Source organism: Sorex fumeus, unplaced genomic scaffold (genome assembly GCF_029834395.1).
Source record: "Sorex fumeus unplaced genomic scaffold, SorFum_2.1 ptg000002l, whole genome shotgun sequence".
Taxonomy (NCBI): domain Eukaryota; kingdom Metazoa; phylum Chordata; class Mammalia; order Eulipotyphla; family Soricidae; genus Sorex; species Sorex fumeus.
In genome coordinates, this window is record NW_026606059.1 from 56,806,542 (window position 1) to 56,829,013 (window position 22,472).

The 22,472-nt window shown below is 33.6% G+C and overlaps 1 protein-coding gene across 1 annotated transcript in view; it reads left to right on the forward strand.

Annotated features, from left to right (window-relative positions):
- TMEM65 (transmembrane protein 65) overlaps window positions 1–19,381 on the forward strand; it is a 48,597-nt gene extending 29,216 nt beyond the window's left edge. The window contains exons 2-7 of the mRNA XM_056112384.1: window positions 2,365–2,409; window positions 6,804–6,871; window positions 10,617–10,671; window positions 11,604–11,646; window positions 13,803–13,908; window positions 16,646–19,381. Of these exons, the coding sequence (XP_055968359.1) occupies window positions 2,365–2,409; window positions 6,804–6,871; window positions 10,617–10,671; window positions 11,604–11,646; window positions 13,803–13,908; window positions 16,646–16,747 (419 nt within the window). The 3' untranslated portion in view covers window positions 16,748–19,381. The remainder of the gene's footprint in view (window positions 1–2,364; window positions 2,410–6,803; window positions 6,872–10,616; window positions 10,672–11,603; window positions 11,647–13,802; window positions 13,909–16,645) is intronic.
- The last annotated feature ends 3,091 nt before the right edge of the window (window positions 19,382–22,472 follow it).

Genomic DNA, 22,472 nt, shown 5'->3' on the forward strand with positions numbered 1-22,472 from the left:
TTAGTTTGTCAATTTCTCAGGTACTAGTTTCACCTGTTCAGAGTATTAGGGAGAGAATCTTAAATCCCAAATTTGTGAATTTTACTATAAAAAGATAAATTTATTGAGGGAAGATAGGAGGTAAACAAATGTTGATTTTCCTCTTCTTTAGTTATTTGGAATGGCTTGATTTCATATTTAAGTATTTTTTATTTGTTTGGTTTATTTCACTAGTATTCCTTTGAGTATATAGGTAGAAATTTAGTTTTAAATAATCAGCAAGGAAACTGTACTTTCTTATTTTGTGCAAATTATTTTTGGTATCTGTTTTCAGGAAACTGTTTAACCAAGTAAAGTAAGACTAATTTCATAAATAAAAATTTCTTTTCTAGAGAAAAATGGCATACATTGAAGACAGTAGATCTAAGAGATCTGGTTTTATTTTCAAATGTGTTTCTCTTTTTGTTTATTTTAGATTCTTTTCTTGGACTATATTGTACCTTTTTCACATATTCAGAAAGTAATACTTATCTCAACTGCAGCAGTAGTTTTTGGAAGTAATTTATCAAATATCTAATAAATAACAAGTCAAAGTAGTACATATTGTAATTCTATAAAACCAAGATTTAGATGGAGATTTTGTTTCATCAGTAAGGATAAGAATTCCAAAATGGATCTCTACAGGTCAGAGCTGCTTAAAACAAAGACTAGAACATTTGTCTCCTAGTGACTAGAGGTGTGTGTGTGTGTGTGTGTGTGTGTGTGTGTGTGTGTGTAGAATTTTGAAGTAATTTCTCTTCTGCTTTTCTGGGAGTTAAGGAACTTGCTTTCTCTCAGGAGAAATAGTGTTTTATTGTCTCCCAAGGTTTTTGTTTTTTTAAATTTTGTTTTATATTATGAAATTCCATCTCCCTAGCCAGAAAGCAAAACTTAAGCTTAAGCTTAGGACAATGAATATGGTATTTGCTGTTAGCCTTTAGTTTCTTGTCATAGATATATTGATTTTTAGTGTAGTTTCTTACAGGTAAATCATGTAGAGATCATTCAGTAAAATTCAGGAGAATTTCTTTAATATTTAGCTGTTTGGTGTTCTCAAGAAATCTTAGTGTATTCCTCCCACCCCAATCTTTGTATGTCCCCACACCCAACAGTATAATAGTGATACTAAGGTTTTAACACTTGTTTCAGGCTGTTCTTAAAATGTCCAGTGTTGGAGGGGTCAAAGAGATAGTACATAGGGTTTTTGCCTTGTTCACGCTGACCTGGGATTGATTCCCCGCACCCCATATGGTCCTCATATATCCAAAACTGCCATGCTACCATAGTTATCTTTATCTGCCATGCTACCATAGTTTATTCTTAGATATATCAAATGAAGAGATTAAGAGTTTAGGTAGGTCACTTCTTTGTAATTATTGTTAACTTCTAGATTTAGTGAGGGAACTTGAAGATACTTTGATTTGTGAAAGCTTTATTAAGGCATATATTGAAAATATTGTTATTTGTGATTCAGCAGTTTTTTTTTTCTCTTTTGTTTTTGGCTTTTGGGCTACATACACCTGTGTTTAGGGTTTACTCTTCATTCTGTGCTCTGGGACCACGCCTGTCCATGCCAAGGATTGGACAAGGCAAACACCTTACCCATTGTATAATCTCTCCAGCCCTTTATTTGTGATTCTGAATAGCATTCTTTGTCATGAGGAATTGTATATTATTCAGTAAAGTAGACCAGTGAAGTTCATTGTAATACACTGCCTTACGAATGTATTTTTTTTTTTTTTTTGCTTTTTGGGTCACACACACCTGGCTTTGCACAGGGGTTACTCCTGGCTCATGCACTCAGGAATCACTCCTGATGGTGCTCAGGGGACCATATGGGATGCAGGGAATCGAACCCGGGTCAGCCGCGTGCAAGGCAGTCGCCCTACCCTCTGTGCTATCGCTTAAGCCTCTGTATTTCTGTTTTTAAAGGATATACCGATCATGTTGAGTACTTTCCCCCTTGTTATCAGTGTTACATACATATAGTTCTTAAATTGTTTAGGATTGCTGTCTTAAGAAGACTCATTTTACAGATTCAAGGATTCTTTTAAAAAGTGAATGCTTTACCTAGGACTTTTGGGCCTATGGCAGGCTTGTAACTAAAACACGGTTTCTTTTTTTTTTTTTTTTTAGCCTTGTGATTTAATCAGTAAATACCAAGTAATATTTTTCTGTATGAGTAACTTTGATCTGTTAACCTAAAGATAATTTGTGAACATGCATGAGTATATGAATATAAACTTATTCTCCCATTTTGTAAATCCGTTGTTTAGTTCATTGTAATAATAGAGAAATCATACTATAATAACTAATTCTTGCCTTATTTCCTTTTTCCCCCTGTAGAAAAGCTGGAAGCGGCCCCACCCACCCCAGGACAACTGAGATATGGTAATGATCTGTAATTGATAACCGTTTGTCACACTGTCATTTGAATTCAATTATGCTAGTCACTGAAGTACAGAAGAATTAATAAATTAAATTCTTTGTAGATAGGATGGATTATCCTATTTATTATTTTAAAATGATATGCTTTTATCTTGGCTAGAGATGTATCCCAGTGTTATGGGGTTATTAGACACTGTTATGCTAACAGTACTTATTATTGTTAAAATATTACATCAAGAAATACAGTTACATTTGTGGTAGAGGTCTTCACAATTCCCAGGAAAAAAAAGAGTATATTTATTAAACCTTGGATTTAAGTTGGGTAGCTGTAGAAGTAAAGTTTCGAGGCTCAGGTCTGAGGTTGTATTATTGTTTGGTGGAGAACATATTTCTGACTTCCTTTCTGTGATAATGAAGAAAGTAGGGTTTATTTAAAATCACTAAAATGAAGAACCTTATAATGTTGCTTATACGCTTTCATAATCAGTTTTGTTTATAGCGTGGATTTAAGTTGGATAACTTTAGGAAACCAGTTTGGGAACTTAATATAAAGACAATGCAAGAAAATTATTTAATTGTGAATTTGAAAACTTGTAAATTAAATATTAGATATGATTTACTAACAATTAACGAGTTAGAAAACTGTATTTTCCAAAGGGAGCTGGAAAAAAAAATCATGAATTGACAGAATATCACAACATAACTGGAGAGCAGACTTACATAATAAAAATAAATCTTTAGAACCAGGTTTTTCTCTCAGATTGAAAATAGTTTGTAAGTAAGCAATATTTCCTGAATACAAAAGCAAGAAGCCTTTAAGAATTTTATTTTCCCCTGGAAATCTTTCCTGATTCCCTCTGATTTATTTATGCCCATATTACTTTATAGCACAGTTAGAGTTTTTGGATTACAGTAAAATAAAATATTTAATAATGAAATTATCATCATCTCGAGCTTTATTCCAAAGTGCCCAGTGTGGTATCTAGTATATGTTCATTTAACTTTTAGAAAATTAAAAATTTTCCTTTGTGTTGAAAATAAATTTTTATGTGTAGGACATGTTTACTTTATGATATGTTTTATAGTATAAAGTAAATATTATGAGAGTGTACTCATTTAATTAACCAGGTTTTTCTAGCATGGCAATTAGTCTAATGTTATTTTTAAATAACCTTAGTATTCAATTTAAATACTTTTTGTAGACTCATTTTAGACGAGATCGGGCACATTCAGGGTCTTATGGCTGTAGACTAGTAGACTCATTTTAGAAATGCCATTAAAGTTAACCCTAAGTGTTAACTAATTCCAAAGGTGCCATAGATACTATGATATGTTTTGTCATTAATAGAATCATATTTCAAAGATGATTGAGAAGGTGCTTTGGGAGACTTTTTCCCAGTGATAAATTCTTTTCACTGGAAAAGTTTCATTTTGTGAATTAAAATTTTATTATACTTTTGACCTATCAAATGTGTATTGTTTTGGAAATCAGATTGTGTATATGTTGTATATATGTTTGCTTATTACTAAAGTTTGAGTAAAGGTAAAGGTAAAGGCCCTCCCGTTGATCATCGATTTGCTCGAGCGGGCCCAGTAACGTCTCCATTGGAGACTTTGTTGTTACTGTGTCTGGCATATCGAATACTCTCGGTAGCTTGCCGGGCTCTCCGAGAGGGGCAGAGGAATCGAACTCGGGTCGGCCATGTTAGCCGCTTGTAAGGCGAACGCCCTACCCGCTGTGCTATCGCTCCAGCCCAAAGTTTAAGTAAGTTTAATAAGTAATAGGCAAAAAGTCACAGAACTAAGGTTAGACTCATTAGTTGCAAAAATTCCATTTTATTATTTATTTATTTATTTATTTTTTGCTTTTTGGGTCACACCCGGCAATGCACAGGGGTTACTCTTGGCTCTGCACTCAGGAATTACTCCTGATGGTGCTCAGAGGACCATATGGGATGCTGGGAATTGAACCTGGGTTGGCCATGTGCAAGGCAAACACCCTACCTGCTGTGCTGTCTATCACTCCAGCCCCTACTTTATTTATTTTAAAGGAAGATAGTTTTTACTGAATCTTATTTAGAAAGATATGAGGGGAGAGAAAGAGAGAAGTGTGTGTTCAAGAGAGAACACAGGCTTCTCTGGAGTGGAGATAGGCAAACAAAGAAGCATAGAGACTAGCAAGTGAGATACGTGTTCGAGGGAGAACAGGGGCTTGAAGAGCAAGCCAAAACAATTCCATTTTAGTACCATGCTATTTTTGTTGTTAGTGGTGGAAGTGGTCCTTTGGGCCATCCCAGCGGTGCCTAGAGCTTACTCCTAGCTTTGTGCTCTGGAGTAGATCACTCTTGATAGGGGACCATATGGAGTGCCAGGGACCAAACTCTAGTCCTTGGTGTGCAAGGGAAGTGTCATGCCCCCTGTACTACCCCTTCATCCCTGCTATTTGATTTTTATTATCTTTATTAGCTTTTAAAATGATACTCTGAGGCTGTGTAATCGACCTGGGAACTCTGGTCAGGAGGTGTGGCCCCCAAAACAAAACAAACAACCAAACAAATCAATGGAAGTACTCTGTATAATATAAAATGTTGCTTTACATTGTGGATACTTTAGCTGCTATAAGAAGAAATCTGATCACCTAGAGTATTTTCTATTTTCCTTGTGATCTTTATTAGTGGTTATGGGTAGATTTTATTTTCTATTTTTAATGTCTTTTTTGCTCTCCTTAATTGGTAAGGAACTCACTTTAGTGATACCAAACTTTCATAACATCTGGATATATTTTAATTATACTTTTGTGTGGACTTAACTGCATTAAAGAAAAAGACTCAACTCACTGAATGGAAAACTAGTTGTCTTAAGTCACTTGTTTTTGAATGAAGTATAAACCTCAGAGCTTTGATATTTTTTTCTATAAAAAGACTCAGTAACTTGGCAGTTTTATAGATTAAAGTATTTTAACAACCCCCAGCTTTTAATTTATTTCACAGTCTGCCTTTATTTTTGTCACTCTGGAATTTTCCTCCTTTTCAGTTAGAGGTCCTCAAGCTAATATTTCTTGAGCCATTTACTAAGTAACAGGAATTCTGCAGTATTTAAAAGATGCAAATCACTTAAAAATTAGGCTAAATGTGTAAGTATATATAGAGCTCAGTTCTTTCTAGTTACATATCTATTATCTTAAATTTATCATATTATATATTAAGATATATATATGTAGATAGGTAGATGGGCTGGAGCGATAGTACAGTGGGTAAGGCATTTGCCTTGCATGTGGCCGACCTGGGTTTGATTCCTCTGTCCCTCTCGGAGAGCTCGGCAAGCAAATGAGAGTATCCTGCCCGCATGGCAGAACCTGGCAAGCTCCCCGTGGTGTATTCGATATGCCAAAAACAGTGACAAAGTCTCACAATGGAGACATTACTGGTGCCTGCTTAAGCAAACCAATGAACCAAGGGAGGACAGTGCTACAAACAGTACTATATTAAGATTAAGATGTGCCTTTGTTAAAAAGAGATCAAACTGCATTTTGATTTAAATCAGATATTCTCTATACTTTGTGAGAGCATTTGAAGGTACCAGTGATGGGTGTTGGACTTTGTACATATATTTCTAATATAGATGAGATAATCACATTATTCTAATATTTAAGCAAGTTTGGGCTGGAGCGATAGCACAGCAGTAGGGCATTTGCCTTGCATGCAGCCAACATGGCCGACCCGAGTTCGATTCCTCCGCCCCTCTCGGAAAGCCCGGCAAGCTACCGAGAGTATTCGATATGCCAAACACAGTAACAACAAAGTCTCCAATGGAGACGTTACTGGGCCCGCTCGAGCAAACCGATGAACAACAGGAGGACAGTGACATTTAAGCAAGTTTAGTGAGTATAAGTGACAAAATAGCATTCCTTTTAATATGATTTCTAATGTGGAAATCAACATTAGCATACCAGAGTTAGGTATAGGAGAAGCATCCACGTCAATAGCAATTAAGCAGTTAAATCGTGGTGCTCATCATATGCATTTATTTGTTCTGTTAAATGCATGTAATTTAGTTTTAGGTTTTTATTGAATCATTGTGAGATAGACCCTTACAAAGATGTTCCTGATTAGATTTCAGTCAACTGTATGTAATTGATATGTTTGTGCATCTGTGTTGCCACATAAGAAAAATCCTAAAAGCCTAAGGTTTTTTTGAAATGTGCTTTACTCCTCTCCCTGCCCAATTATGGCTTTTATCAAGTAAGTTAGATTTATAACCTAAGTAGAATCGTTTGACTGGGGAATGGAAAGCAAGTTCCAAAGATGATCAGATTTTGACTTAAAATTTTATAGTTTTTGTCATTTTAAAATGATAAAAATCTTAAAAACTTATTTTCTGTTTTTGATGTTTTTCAGTATTCATCCACAATGCGATACCTTTCATAGGGTTTGGCTTTTTGGATAACGCCATTATGATTGTTGCAGTAAGTTCCTTTTCTCACCCATTCTATTTTGAGCTATTAAGAAATAATGTGATCTCAATTTTTCTAATATCCATATTGTATATTATTATATGAAACTTGAAGGTGATAAACTTGAAGGTGATAAACATCCACTGACTAATTCTTTAATATTGGAGGCTGACAATAACTCTAAGGTAGCATGTAAAAATACTAGCTTATTTGAAAAATTGATAATGGGCATTTATAGTATATAAAAACCATGTAACTGGGTTGTTTTGTTTGTTTGTTTGTTTTTACCATGTTGGTAAGCCATGCTCTACCCAAAGATAAAGCATTTTATCTGTGAATCTGGGGTTTGTTTATCTGTGAATCTGGGCTTATTTAACTGTGTAGAACCACTGCACTGCCTTTTCTGAAATTACTAACATACGACTTGCTCATGTTGATTGAATAGTTTATGTAAATCAAAGCTAATTGTACAAGAACCCCATTATCATTACTTTATCACCTGTGGTATAAGACACGATATGTTCTTGAATAGATTTTCTGAATTAAGGTTTCTCTGTGAAAAATATTTTTTTAGTTTTACATGATTCACTCAATATTTTAACATCTCTTATTAACAACTAATATCTGTGCTACCTCCTGAATAACCACTGAAATAAGACAGACTTTATTTAAGAACTGAAAGGTGAACCTAGGTACAGAGAAGTATTTTGACATTTTGTATCTATAGAGAGAGAGATACAGGGATATTTTAGAGGATCAGAATAGGAAACAGTGTAACACCTTATATCCTGATTAAGAGTCTCACCTATGTTTCTGTCCTTTCTTTGAAACAAATTCCTAAAGTAAAAGATACATGTTTTTAAATATAGCTGCTTCCCCACCCCCAGAAAAATCAAAGTAAAATGCCTACATTGTAGAATAAAATTAATACATTGTCACTATTTTCTATTACTTAGGTGATTGACTCTAACTTAGTAATACTTGTTTTTCTAGTCTACATTGAAATCCAGTTTTAAGGATGTATCAATTTTATTTGTTTTGTTTTGATGCCACACCCTGTGCTCAGAGAATCACTCTTGGTGTTGGAGAGACCATATGGGATGCTGGATATCCAACATGGGGTGACTGAGGCAGGGCAGCTCCCTACAGCTCCCTACCCGGTATACCATCTCTCTAGCTCTCACAAATTTGCTCAAGCCGGCCCATTGGAGACTTTGTTGTTACTGTGTTTGGCATATCGAATACATCACGGGGCGCTTGCCAGGCTCTCCCAGAGGGGCGGAGGAATCGAACTCGGGTCGGCCATGTTGGCTGCGTGCAAGGCAAACGCCCTACCGCTATCACTCCAGCCCTCACAAATTACAATTTTTTAATACTGAAAATTTTAAAATATTGGCTTTATTATGAGCAATAGATAAACTATTGGTCTGTGATAATTACAAACTAATATAGGGACAGGAACATTTCCCAAAAAGGCTTTACAATTACCAAGAGAACTACATGTAAGACTTCCCCCCCTTTATAAAAATTACTGTTTGCTAATACTTTATAAAATAGTCTATAACTATTTTAAAATAGTAAGTTAAGGACATATTTCATTTTTGTCTTCTAGCATACCATAGACATTTGATGCTTTCCTCTTTCCTGTTACACTTGCTTGGCTACTACTGTAATTATAGCTGTAAAAACAAATTCCTATGTAACTCCTTTTAATAGATTTGACCGTCATTGTTCACTTTTGTTTATACTTAGCCTTTGGTTTCTTGTATGGTTTTTTCTGTTTTTATATTTTTATGTTACTTGAATTTCTTTTTATAACTGGCATTTTAACTATTTTAGTTGTTTTTCTAATTTGCCTTTTAATTATTTTTTCAATTTAATCAGGACAAATTTTATTAGAATTTTAGAATAGATTAGTTGTATTATAACTGAGTATAACTTTAAAGATAGCAAATACCATATTTATTTATAAAGACTTTTTCACCTATTAACATAAAATTTGATATAACTAAGTGCATAGTTCATTGCCCTCAATCTATTTTCACTTTACCTGAGACTTTTCAGGGTATTAGATGGTATTAGAAGTATTAGAAGGTATTAGAAGGATCTTCATGTTTCTTAAATTCAGCAAAACTTTATATACTCTGTACTTTAATAAATGCATGTATTACAAATAAATTATTATGTGATTCTAGTAGCTATTAGAGCCAGTAGCTACTAGTAGCTATTTATTCTTATATACTATAGCTTGTCAGGTGCCCCTCATCTGAAGAGTACTTCTATTTTTCAAAATGCTCATCTCCAAAAAATTACCTTCATTCTTTGTTTTTTGCTTTTCCTCTTCAGGAATCTCTTACTTTTGGATGCATTTATAGCCTTTTATTTCATTATTTTGTTTGTTTTGGTTTTGGGGCCACACTGGCAATGCTCAGGGGTTACTCCTGCCTCTTCTGGCTCTGTACACAGAAATTACTTCTGGCGGAACATATGGGATATCAGGGATGGAACCCTGATCAGTCATGTGCAAGGCAAATTCTCTACCTTCTGAACTATTGTACCAGCCCCCGGCTTTTCAATTTTAGTGTCTGGGAGACTTTGTACATCAGATTTTTGGACTGTATTCAGTAACAAGAATTATGTTTTAAAGGGTAGTATAACCAAAATGCGTAAAGGAAAGAAAACAGGGAAATTAGCTTCTGTTAAAATTTTTTCAAATAACTGCTTTGATTTTTAAAAATAGTAAAATTTGGGAATGGCATTGTATAACATTTTTCTTCCATACATATTGAGAATTAAAATATTAAAAACATTTTCAAGCATCAGCATTAAAAGGTGGTTTCAAAATTAAATTCACTTAAGGCAGTATTGCCCGAGTTAGAACATGTTGGAGGATTTCTTGTTTATTCTATACAACCTATTAAAGTAGTTTAAATACCTTCATTTCAGTTCCTTTCCACTGAGGTGGAAGTAAAACCCCTCTTTTCTCCAGAGGAAATAAATACATGTAGAAAGTCTTAAATTCTCAGTACGATAAATTCAGTGAAAATGCACCAGCACCTCATCTTCCCAGTGTATCTATTGCACTAAAAGTTATTATTGCTTTTAAGTGAGTCTCACAATGCAATGGGTAGAAAGAGATAAGCAAGGATAATTTTTGTTTGTATTTTTATTTTTGGTTTTGGACTATATTCAGCAGTGCTCAGGACTTACTCCAGGCTCTGGGCTCAGAGATCACGCCTTTGGAGACCTTATGGGGTGCTGTGCATTGAATCTGGGTTAGCCATATGCAAAGGCAAATGCCCGACTCAGTGTACTGTTGCTGTGGCACCTCTGCAAGAACAGTTTTTAAAGTGTTTAGGTCTCTGGATGCTGGAGTAAATAGTTTTTTAAATCTTTGAGTAGAGTAAATAATGTAGCTTTGTTGACATTTAAAACTAGGTGTTGGTTTTTTTGTGTTCAAAGAGCTTTAGGGCATCTCTATAGGAAAATATAAATTGTAATTATATGATGAATTATATGGCTTCATTTGTTTTTAATTTTATAAAATCCTGTCTAATGACTAAATCATTTATTTCTGCATGAATACATATTTAATAATTGAGTTATGACATAAGTGTATTTCAGTGCATATTTTATGCATATACTCTTGCAAATGCATGTTGGCTTAATTGTTTTATCTATTTTTATTAAAATTTTTCTATTCATAGTCATTTTAGCTTTAATTTTTAATATTAATTTCTTTATGATCATTTTTCAGGGAACTCATATTGAGATATCTATTGGAATTGTTTTGGGAATTTCAACTATGGCAGGTATTTAATAATAATTATCTTATTTCTTTGTATATTTATAAAGCATTTTAGTTGATTCTTTTAGAATAGAATAATTTACCAGAATTGGTTTATTCAGTGAGATGTCTATTTTTATCCTTAGTCTTATTGTTCTTTTTTAAAATTTTATAACAGCGTGTTTTTCTCTTGAGAAAGTTTAGGTACTTGACGTTAGCTAATGGTAACAGTATTTACTTTCTTTATTTTAAAATTAGTTTTTCCCTTAATTGGGTATTGCGCCAAAACTTTCATACCCTTGTCTCCATTGATTATGTATTTTCAATTTGGATCAAAAATTCAAAGATGAAAATACATAGCTACTGGAAATTTGATTTGGCTCTGTTTTTCTCCACCCCCCCCTCCCCAATTCCTGCTCTATTCTTTAAAAATAGTGATATTTAAAGGTTGCGTTATATTACGCTTTTTTAAAAAATTATTTATTTTGCTTTTTTGGGTCACATCCAGCAATGCTCAGGGGTTACTCCTGGCTCTGCTTTCAGGAATTACTCCTGGCAGTGCTTGGGGGACCATATAGGATTCTGGGGATCGAACTCGGGTTGGCCATGTGCAAGGCAAAGGTCCTACCTACTGTACTATCACTCCAGCCCTAGGTGTTGTTTTAAGAATTTTATTTTAGCATTATCTAGGTGTTTTAATATTGAGACCAAAACAAAAATTGACTACCACGGCAGAATAAAACCTGCTGCTTGATGGAAGTAGAAGACTATGATCTCAAAGAATGATGTGCTTTTTGAAACCAGGAGATTCTTTGATATTTATGAGTCTAGTTGTTGCAAGTTGCAAAATGGGATAGTTCTGCCAGACCAGTGCTTTATTGATTGTATAATGTTGCTTTGTATTGTCTTTTTCTAGCTTCTGTGTAACAATTTTCTTGTCCATTTAAAAATTTTTAGCTGCTGCTTTGGGAAATCTTGTGTCAGATTTAGCTGGACTTGGGTATGTTCATCCTTTTATTTTTTTTTGTACTTGCTGTTTTATCCATTTTCCTTTGAATGAAGTGGGAATGTCCTTTATTTTAGAGCTGAAATTTTAAATTTAATGTAGTATTTCCAAACCAGCAGTTTTAACTATTTGGTGTGCATCAAATATCGATGCCTGGGTCACATTTAGTAATACAGAATTAGTGTCTCTGTGAATGGGGCCCAGGCGTTTTATCTACTCATCTTTTTAATTTTTTGTTGACTGAAATTTTTATGCACACTTTATGGATGTAAGGATGAGATAGAATTAAAAGTAATTCCGATCATAAGTCTACCTCACTACTCTCCACTGAGCCTAAACATGAGTGATGCTGCTCAAATGTCAGGTACTGATGAGGTGTATTTACTGGAAGATGAGCTTCCAAAGGGGGAGTAGTAGGCCAAACATGCATGTATTTGACCAGTTCATTCCATGTGCCAGGTGTGTGGAATAAACTGAGTGTATCTACCTGGAGATAGTCAATCTTTCACTTTTCACTTTCTTTTCATTTTCTCTTCTAAGGACAGATGGCCTGGTCTGCTTCCTGAGCTTGGGGAAGCCTGGGAAGTGTGAATTAGATAAAGATGGCATTAATTATGATAAAAGTATTCTCTCTTGTTTGGTCTTTGGCTGTTTCTTCCCTACGTGGTTGAGTAGAAGGGTGAGTTTTGAGGTTCAGATCTGAGTCTAGTAGAATCTGTTTGACCTTATCAAATAGGCAGAGGCAGCCTAAAGTGATCTCTCCATGTCTTTTAGATTTCTGCACTAGAGTTTAAGCAAAAGCCACTGTTAAAAATAAAACTTAATTTTCTTCTGGATTGATACAGGAATTTTCTATCTCCTGACCGTCTGCCATAAATGTATAATATCACACTTAAATGTTTTACTTCCCAGTTTTCAGCATTAAGGTTAATGTGGATAATATGATAGTTACTGTGACATTGGTTTATATAGTTAATAAAACCAAATGATTCTAATAGATTATAGGGCCATTTTGTTTTAACCTTTTGTAAAGCAGTTCTTTTTGATTAGAGAAGAGGAGTTTTTGGTGGTAACTTTATATTTAAGAATTACTTCTCTGCCTTTATAAAATATAACCGAATAATAAAGTGTCAAAGTTTATAAGAGATCTTTTTTGGAGAACATGTGATACTGGGATCTGTCTTATAGTTGATGGTATGCATAGTTTATTAGTACTTTCTTTTCTTTTTTATTTTATTTATTTTTTATTGAATCACCATGAGGTACTGTTACTCTTTTCTTTTTTCTTTTTTTTCTTATTTTTTTAAATGAGTCTCCCAGTTTTTATTTATTTATTTATTTATTTATTTTTTGCTTTTTGGGTCACACCTGGCGATACTCAGGGGTTACTCCTGGCTCTGCACCCAGGAATTACTCCTGGTGGTGCTCAGGGGACCATATGGAATGCTGGGAATCAAAATCGGGTCAGCCGCGTGCAAGGCAAACTCCCTACCTGCTGTGCTATCGCTCTAGCCCCTCTTTTCTTTTTTAGTATTAAGAAAGGAAGATTGTTTTCATCAAGTGTAAACAACTTAGATAAATACTGAGATTGTCCTACCTCTTTAAAAGACCTTTGAGGTCTTTTAGTATATTAATCTGATAAATGTTAGTTTTTCTCTTCTGATGATAAATTATTAATTTATATCAGATGTGAAAGCATTTTTTTCTTTGAATTGGAATAAGTACATTAATAATAAGCTGTCGAAAATTTTATGTACCTAATTAACGGAAATCAGGCTCTCTAGTGGTGGGAATAGTGTTGGAATTATGTATTCATGAAAAGTATGATTAACAGTGTTCTAAACCCCGGTATCAGTAAAAATGGTTTAAAAAATTTTTTTTATATACCTTGGATGAATTTTTTAAGGGTAAAACTGAAGATAATTGCATTATCAATTAGTGAATTTACTTATGAGTATATTAATATGAAATTATTTTTAGATTATATATTTAAGAACCATAATGCAAGTTATAAAAAATACACATATTATTTCTAGAATGCCAATTTATACTGGTGTAAAAGTTCTTGTTTCTGTTTTAGTAATTCGCCTTTTACCATCTGAGGACAGTTCTTGTTCAGAAACTTATATTTGTATTTGTTTTTTTTCTAGACTTGCAGGCTATGTTGAAGCTTTGGCTTCCAGGTTAGGCCTGTCAATTCCTGATCTCACACCAAAGCAAGTTGACATGTGGCAAACACGTGTTAGTACACATTTGGTAAGTATGTTACATGGTTTATATATTGTATTCAAAGAGCCAGAGCAAGACACTGTAGTCCCTTGAGAAATTTGAAAATAAAATTTATGTGTATAGAGCTTCTGATGAAACTGTACAGTGCTTGGCAGTTTTAAGAACAGTACGATTTGGGGCCAGAGTGGTAGTACCAAGGGCTAAGGTGCTTACCTTGATTCTACTACTTCAGTGGGGTCAGTACTGAGCACAGAGCCAGGAAGAGCCTCTGAGCACAACTGGGGATGGTCCAACATCCACAGGTCCCAGAGTACAATTTTATTTGTTTTTTTTTGTTGTTGTTAGTGTATTTTTTTTAAAAAACATTGACATGATTCAGTTATCTTATGTTGCATTTGATTTAGAGACTAAAGGACGTAAAGTGAAAGATGCTATAATGATCTTAAAGGATCAAGTCAGCAACTTTTAACTGAGTGTGACATCTGCAGTTACAAGGTTAATGCCCTTGATACAGTAATGGCACACATGAAATAACACTTTGTGGGGAGATTTCTTGGTGATTATTAGATTTAAACTGATTTTTAAATTATGAATAAGATAATATGTGAAAAGAGAATTCCAAGTATATTGACTGCACATAGAAAGGCATAAAAACGTGTGGAGAGAAATCCAATTGGGTATTTCTGAAATAGAATATAGTTGTAGATAGAAGCAATAATTAAAAACAGCACTAAGAAAGTAAGAATATGTGAGACAGGAAAAGCATTCTATAAAGCTAGGGAGCTTGAACCTCATACCTTTTTAATAGAGTGTTGACAAAGAATTTTAAATAGGAAGGAAGCTGGGTAGATCTTGAAGAAAGGGAGAAGCACAAGTGTTTAAGGACATGTGGAATTCGAAATGCTTGTAGAATATTCAAGTATTGACACCTAGCAGACATTGTGTTAAAGACCAAGAATCTAAAAAAATCGACTTTGAGATTATGGGTACTACCTTTAATCTTGATTTAATCTTGGGTTAAACAATACTTGATTGACAAGATCCGGGATTTTGGCAATTGGTTAACAAAACAGGTTTTTCTTCCTACCAAATATAATATTTTAGCATGGGGATGAGAAAGAGACAATTTCAAAATAGGACCAAATATTTATGATTTAGAGTTTCCTAACTATTATGCGAATTAAAGAGATGAAGAAGCAGAGCAAGACAAAAGAAGTTGGAAGTACTAGGATAGAGTCAGATTGTAGTTTTAAATAGGCGGGTCACTAGACCTGTAGGAGGTTCACTAGGCCTCACTGAAGAAGTCCACAATGGCTTGAGCCCTGGAACAAAGTGAGATTGTGGAGGAAGGTGAATCTCAGTGTGGCCAACCCAGGCCAGTGGGTTACGTTTTCTGGGAATTTGTTAGAAAAATAGATTCACAGGGTCAACCCTATCTCTGTTACTTTCTGTTTTTTTTTTAAAAATATATATCTTCCTATACACACAACTATGTATATATACATACACATATGTATATATACGTATTTATGTATATATGTATGTATATATATTTATATCCAGATTCTGCAATTGGACATAAACTGAAGCAAGAGAATAACTAGGTTTTGGGACCAAGAGATTATTTTGCTGGAGTTTTCAATTGTTTTTTGTTGTTGTTGGTTTTTTTTTTGTTGTTGTTTGTTTTGTTTTTGTTTTTGGGTCACACCCAGTGGTACTTAGGGTTACTCTTGGCTTTGCACTCAGGAGTAACTCGTGAAGGTGCTCTGAGGACCATATGGGGTGCTGGCGGTGGAACCTGGGTTGGCCGTGCACAGGGCAGCCACCCTACACACTATACTGTTGCTCCACTTCCCCTTTTTTCTTATCTCATAAATGTTTTCCCTCTTCTATTACAGTTGTGTCTGTGTTTTAAACCCCTTACCAGTTTATGAGAGTGATTTTCTTCCTTAGTCGTTAATTCTGCTTGATTTATGTTAAAAATAAAATTTATATTCTGTAGCATAGTATTTAGTTATAGCCTGAAGTAGTGGAAGTTACTGATCATTGCGTAGTATGGCATGTACCCATAGTAGAATGTGTACAAATACACGTGCAGGACCCATCTGTGATAATAAATTTTATTTTAAAATCTTATTTATAATTTGATTGTTTGAAACTTGGAAACTATTTTTGTAGAACAGTATTACAGTGTACTCCGGTTTTTTGGTTAGCTTTCATGTCTACAAGTGCCATAAGATCTTATAATAATGTGTAGGGAACTTGTTATCGTGGAGCGTATAGGCCTATCAAAGCAGTGTATAATGGAAGTCATTGTATTAAATTTATGTTGCAGTTTGGAAAGAATTGAATTTGGAATGGGGTGGACTATCTCTCCGGCCCCAAGACTGAATTATTATATACACCGAATTACTATAAAGTGTGAATGTGTTGACAGAATGGGACTGAAAATAAAGCTATGCTAAAAGGAATGTATATATAAAGTATAACAATAATTATAGGACTTTTAAAATTAGTTTTTGTATTTTAATATTTCTTTGAACATTTTCACGAAAATTTAAACTAATTATTTTTATTATTTTGAAGTTTAAATTTCACTTGTTCTAGAAACTTTTTGTAATTTGTTTTTATGTTTAGATTACTATGATAAAAATATAATCAGAATAGAATCTTATAATGGCTATAAAATTATCAATAATAAGCAGAGATTCCTTTTTTGCCGGTGGAATAACTTAAAAAAATTTTTTTTGTCTATTTTCTTTAGGGCAAAGCTGGTGGGGTAACAATTGGCTGTATTCTAGGAATGTTTCCTTTGCTTTTCCTTGGAGGAGGTGAAGAAGATGAAAAACTGGAAAAGGAAAATTAATCCTTTAAGAATACCTATTAAAAAAGATGTAAACTAATGTACCTCAATTATTAATCATGCTGTCAACAACATTTAGGAATTAAGACAGTAACAGTGTATAGACATGGGATCAAATAATTCAGCATGTATTATGGAAAACACTAACTTATGTGACTTGGTTTTCTTAGGACATCTTTTTTTAGAAAACTGTTATCATTTTGGGTAAATTGTTGAAATGCTTTTTCATCAATGGCAGTCAACATTTTACTTTTTTCTTGAAATATCAAAATATCATTTAATATCAGTCATTGAGTACTGTACTGATTTGGGGTTTGCTTATTTGTTACTTACTGTGTACTTGCATGCTAGCATTTTCTGTTGTTATTGTTGTTCCCTGAAATTGCAATTCTATCTTAACATTTTTTTTTCCAGATTACTTAAGCTGTTTAATATCTGTTAGATATTTTTTTAAAACTTTTTGGCAACATCACTTTTGTACTGTTTCACATAAAATATTTACAATCATAATTTTAGTCATTTTTTAATCACCTCTATTTGAAACAAATGCAGACTTGACATATTTTGAATATCTGTTATTCACTTTAGTTTTTTTCTGCTTTACTGTTTCAAAGCCAGAGTGTATAAGAGTGAGCAGTTATGTAGACTCGTTGCTACATAAAATCATGCCTGTTAACAAACTGTATTATTCTGGGTTGAATTTATTTTTAACAATTAATTTTTCATTTTGATTAACTTACATGATTTCTGAGGGGAATGAAATGAATGTTTTAGTAGAGTAGCTAAGAGATTTGACATGAAACTTGAAAATTAAGAGGCAAAAAAATTCTCTTTTTTTAGGGAAGTAGATAACGGAAATTGTCAAGAAGGTTTTGGTATAAGTGGTGAAGTTCAGGTGTTTTAATTAGGTTAACAAGATACAAATTGGGAGGAATTTTCTCCCAGAGTATCTCCTATGAATTAAATGAGTCTGAGTGCTCCATGCTCGTAATCCTGATGTCATTGTAACTTGACTCTAGTGAGTTTCATTTCTTTTTGGATACTTATTTTGAGGTGAAAACTAAATGCTTTACATTTAGCTTTTTTTTTTTTTGGCTAGTAGTCAAAAGTATATGAGAAGGAATCTCCTTTCTTAGGGTCCTTTTTCCCCCCTTTTTTTTGTGGTGTTAAAATTGTATTGTAGTCTGAAGTTACTCACTTTCAGTTTTGTTCTGATTAAGTAAACCATGCATGAAAGTCATTAATTTCCATGTTATGAGTCCCAATATTTGTTAATATGTGCTTGTTCATGTGATAAAATTTTCTTTGTAAGGGTAAACACATAAAGGAGAAAAGCTAAAATTAAAGTATTTTGACTATTAAAATTGTTAGATTACAATTTTTTAAAAAGCAGGGAGACTTTTAGAGATACCAACTGTAAAATCTTATTTGCACATACGCAAGCTCTTATTTTTAGAGGACCTTCCCCCCCCCCCCACAGGACAATTTATTATCCATTATCTTCTGTATACTTTAAAATAGCTTACTGCTTTCCTTTAGTCATTCAGAATTGAAGGAATAAAAGAAAGTAAACCCCACAGCATAAAAAAGAATATGCAAAATTCTTATAAAGATAATACAACATTCTAATTTAACCAAGTTAGAATTATAGAACCTGGAATCTTAAACAGAATTGTGATTTGTGACTTCACAAAATACTGCAAACACCAAAAAAACCCTTTTTTTTATTATTTTAATAAGTTTAGAGTGTTTATTTAAAAATATTATTTTGATAAATGTTTAAATGCTATGCTTTTCCCCTCTAACTTAAATATGAGTACTTTCTGTTTTCTAAAAAGATATTTTTGAGGTGCTTAAATTTTCTTCCAATTAATTAAATCCCACATGCAGAAACCTTGCTTCTTCCTTTAATTTTAGAAATGACTTTGGTAGTTCCTTTTCTTTTTTTATGCTCTTAAAAATAATCAATAATCTTTACCTATAGAATCTTTCATTTTAGGGGAATGTCTACAGATTTATTTAAGGTTTCAAAACAATGAACATGTAAGCTTCAAATTGAAAGATACTTTAATTTATGGATATAATAAAAATTTTGAATTAGTTGGATCATTACTATTTAAGAAAAGGAGAAATTTTATTTATTCTTAGTCATAAGAATATAATTTTCTTTCACAATCTAATTCTACACTGGTATGGTAACTTTCCACTAAATGATTTCTAAAAGATGGTTCCCTTGAAGATAATGGTTTCACATAATCACTGTTTCATGTTACTTATCACAAAGAACTTTATTTCAATTTGGATCTAGAATTTTTATTTCTATCATACCTATTTATTGGGAGCACTATAACTATGGTTAAATGCAACATGAGCTACTTTATTACTGTTTGTTTAAAAACCATGTTGTCCATTTACTATGATTTATTAACTTGTTGATGCATGTAACTCGGTGCATTTTGTTGCCACTGTATGTTAAATGGAGACCAATGTTTTTACAGAGGAATTGAACAAAAAAATATCTTTTAAGAAATTTGGAACGTGTTTTTGATTTTGAAATTTGATTTTCTTCCCTATATCAGAAGACCCTGGTAATTCTGTTGATGAAGACATAGGATTAATAAATGCAGATTTTTTTTTAGAGAGTCATAACAATTTCACTGAGATAGTAGCGTGAAACCATTCACCACCACATTGCCATCCATGTTTGAGATAAAAACATTACAGTTTATAGAGAAGAAAGATCTATATTGAGGTAATTTGATGTTTTTAATTACAATGTCAGAAAAGCTCTAGGGTGGCATAATCACATCGATTGCTAGCTACAGGAGACACAGTCAAGCATCCTATAGGAAATCCTCATTACTCCTGGAGCTGTTTCCCAGTGTTTCTCAGAGTGACTGGTACCACCCCTGTCAGGGACACATGACCAGTCCAGGGGAGTGGTAGTCGGCTTATGTACAATTGGGTGGTTGCTCTCTGTTTGCTTACAGCAGGAAGATTTCCAGTGCGGGGCTGGGGGGACCAGTGAGTTTCTCTACATCCAGAAGATCGATTTTGAAGGTACTAATTTATTTTTTCACACCAAAAATAATTTTGAATTTTAATTTTTTTCTCCTAATTTTATAATTGTATTTTCCTCACATTTTGAGTATTGAATGTATAATATTTCTTTTAGTGTCAAAGCATCATCTTTATGGGCATTATTGTCCTGCTATAATAATTCCCCATGACTGTGGAATCGCAGTTTTAATAGTTTTTCATTTTCCTTCCCCCTTTGAATCTCGAGCTTGGGCAGCTACTTTATCTTTTCAGTTTGATGATTCTCAGCTGTATGAACTTAGAACCTGGATTACAGTCTTGCCATAAATTATTTGGGACATATTAGAAAGTGAGCAGGGATTAGAGTGAGATATGATGATGATAAATGCTATCTCCCTTATTAGGCATTTAATTGTTGCCTTGTACTGTAGTATTTATACATGTTATATTTAACTACTGTAGTAACATTAAGTTAGTGCTATTATAATTCATATGTTTTTTCTTTTGGTTTTTGAGCCATATCAGGTGATGCTCAGGGTTTATTCCTGGCTTTCAACTCAGGAATTATTCCTGACCCTGCATAGGGCACCATAATGGGGTTTGGACCCAGGTTGGCCACAAGCAAGATACTATGCGGCACACTATATTATCTCTCCAGCCTATTATTTGTATTTTATATTGGGTAAATTGAGTTATGGAAACTTGACTCAGGAAATAATTACTAATAAATGGGCTGGAATCTAGCTTTGTCCAAGTGCATATGTTCTTAATTTCTAAGCAATAGGGACATTCATTGCATGGATTTTTTTTTTAGATTTTTTTAATTTTATTTTTTTATTAGTGAACACCATGAGGTACAGTTATAGACTTATAAATTTTTGTGCTTGGGTGGATTTTTAAAAACCTCTTCTTTGCTTATTTTAGTTCCCTCTTCTAGATTAGAGGAATGATTTCTTCATCTATAATCTAGGGAATTGTATATTTAAAATCAAGTTTCATTTAAGAAATCCCATATTTTGGGTTGAATACCATGTGCTAGGATCTCTTTAGAGCTCTGAGAAAGCAGCTTGAACATCCTCAATCCTCATGAAGATAATTTTGTGGGGGATGTTGATGGGAAGAGAGAACACAGAAAAACAAATATTCTCTTTAATATTTTAATGTCGGATATAGTTATATGTCCTGTAGGGATAAATGAAATAAGTAGAATAGAAGGTACTAAAGTCCACATGTGGGGGATATTTTTTATGCAGGATGGCCAGGAAAGACCTGAAAGAAAAGTGAGCATACACAATACAAACATCTGTGAAAAGAAGGTTTCATGCTATATTCTAGAAAGTTGATGCTTTAAGAAATATTAGACACAGGACACATGCAATGTATTGCAGGATGTTTTGCTGTTTTATTTGCATTACTAATGTTTTCTATATTATGCTGGCTTACTAATACTTAAATATTAGGATTAATGCTTCATGCATAATGCTCCCTAAATATTAGGATTAATGCTCCCTTCAGTATTGACAGCAGCAGATGGAAATGGCCCAGAAGGCTAGGCAAATAACCAGTGTTCCAAAGAGTCTATAGATAATTCATCAGAATATAATTTAGGGTTGTATGCTCACAGTGAAACTGTACTAGCAGAGCACTTGCTTTTATGAAATAAGGAATAAATACTATTGGTATAGAAGTTATAATACTAAAATTTAGACAGCATTTTTTATATATGTATAAATTTATAATGTCATGCATTTGATATTTGGAAATTTTGGTTCACTATGTTATGCAGATCTCCCAAATGTTAATACTTATTTTTTTTCTTTTTGGGACCACACTTGGTGGTGCTCAGGAGTTACTGCTGGCTCTGTACTTAGGAATCATTCCTGTCTGTGCTCAGGAGACCATATGGGATGCAGGGATCAAACCCAGGTCAGCTGTGTGCAAGGCAAATGCCCTACCCACTGTACTATGGCTCCGACTCCCCAAATCTTAATATATTTTACCACATAAAAGTTTAGAAAGTGTTTACTATGCTCAGTAATCTCACTTAAAGGTCACTGTCCTCCCATTGTTCATCGATTTGCTCGAGCGGGCCCAGTAACATCTCTATTTTGAGACTTATTGTTACTGTGTTTGACATATTGAACACTTAAAAAAAAAAGAACAAAGAACGCCTTTTGGCATTAAGAAGCTTTTAAGTTTGAGTGGCAAATAGATTTTTTTCCAAAATTCTGATTGTCACTTGGAAGCTTAAATTTCACCATTGAACACTTACCATCAATTTTCCTTGAAGTAACAATTTATTTCGTTCATACGCCGAAGTACCCATATCTTAATACTGTAGTTTATTTTGCAACTGAATCTCACAATCATCAAGAGTCATATTTTTGTATCTCCCCAAATACATTGTACATGCTTTCTACTCATTCATACAAAATATTTTAAAGATATAGTTACTTGAGTCGGGATGTTGGGCCAGCAAGATGAAGTGTTTACCTTTTGTGCCGCTGACCTGGATTTAATCTCCAGCAACCCATTTGGTCCCCTGAGCCTGCCAGGAGTGATCTCTGAGTGCAGAGCAGGAGTAAGCCCTGAGTACTGCTGGGTGTGAATCAAAAACAAAACAAAAACAAAAAGATGTAATAGATTCAATTTTTGCGGCTTTTTTTTCAGTATTGAAGCATTACCCCAA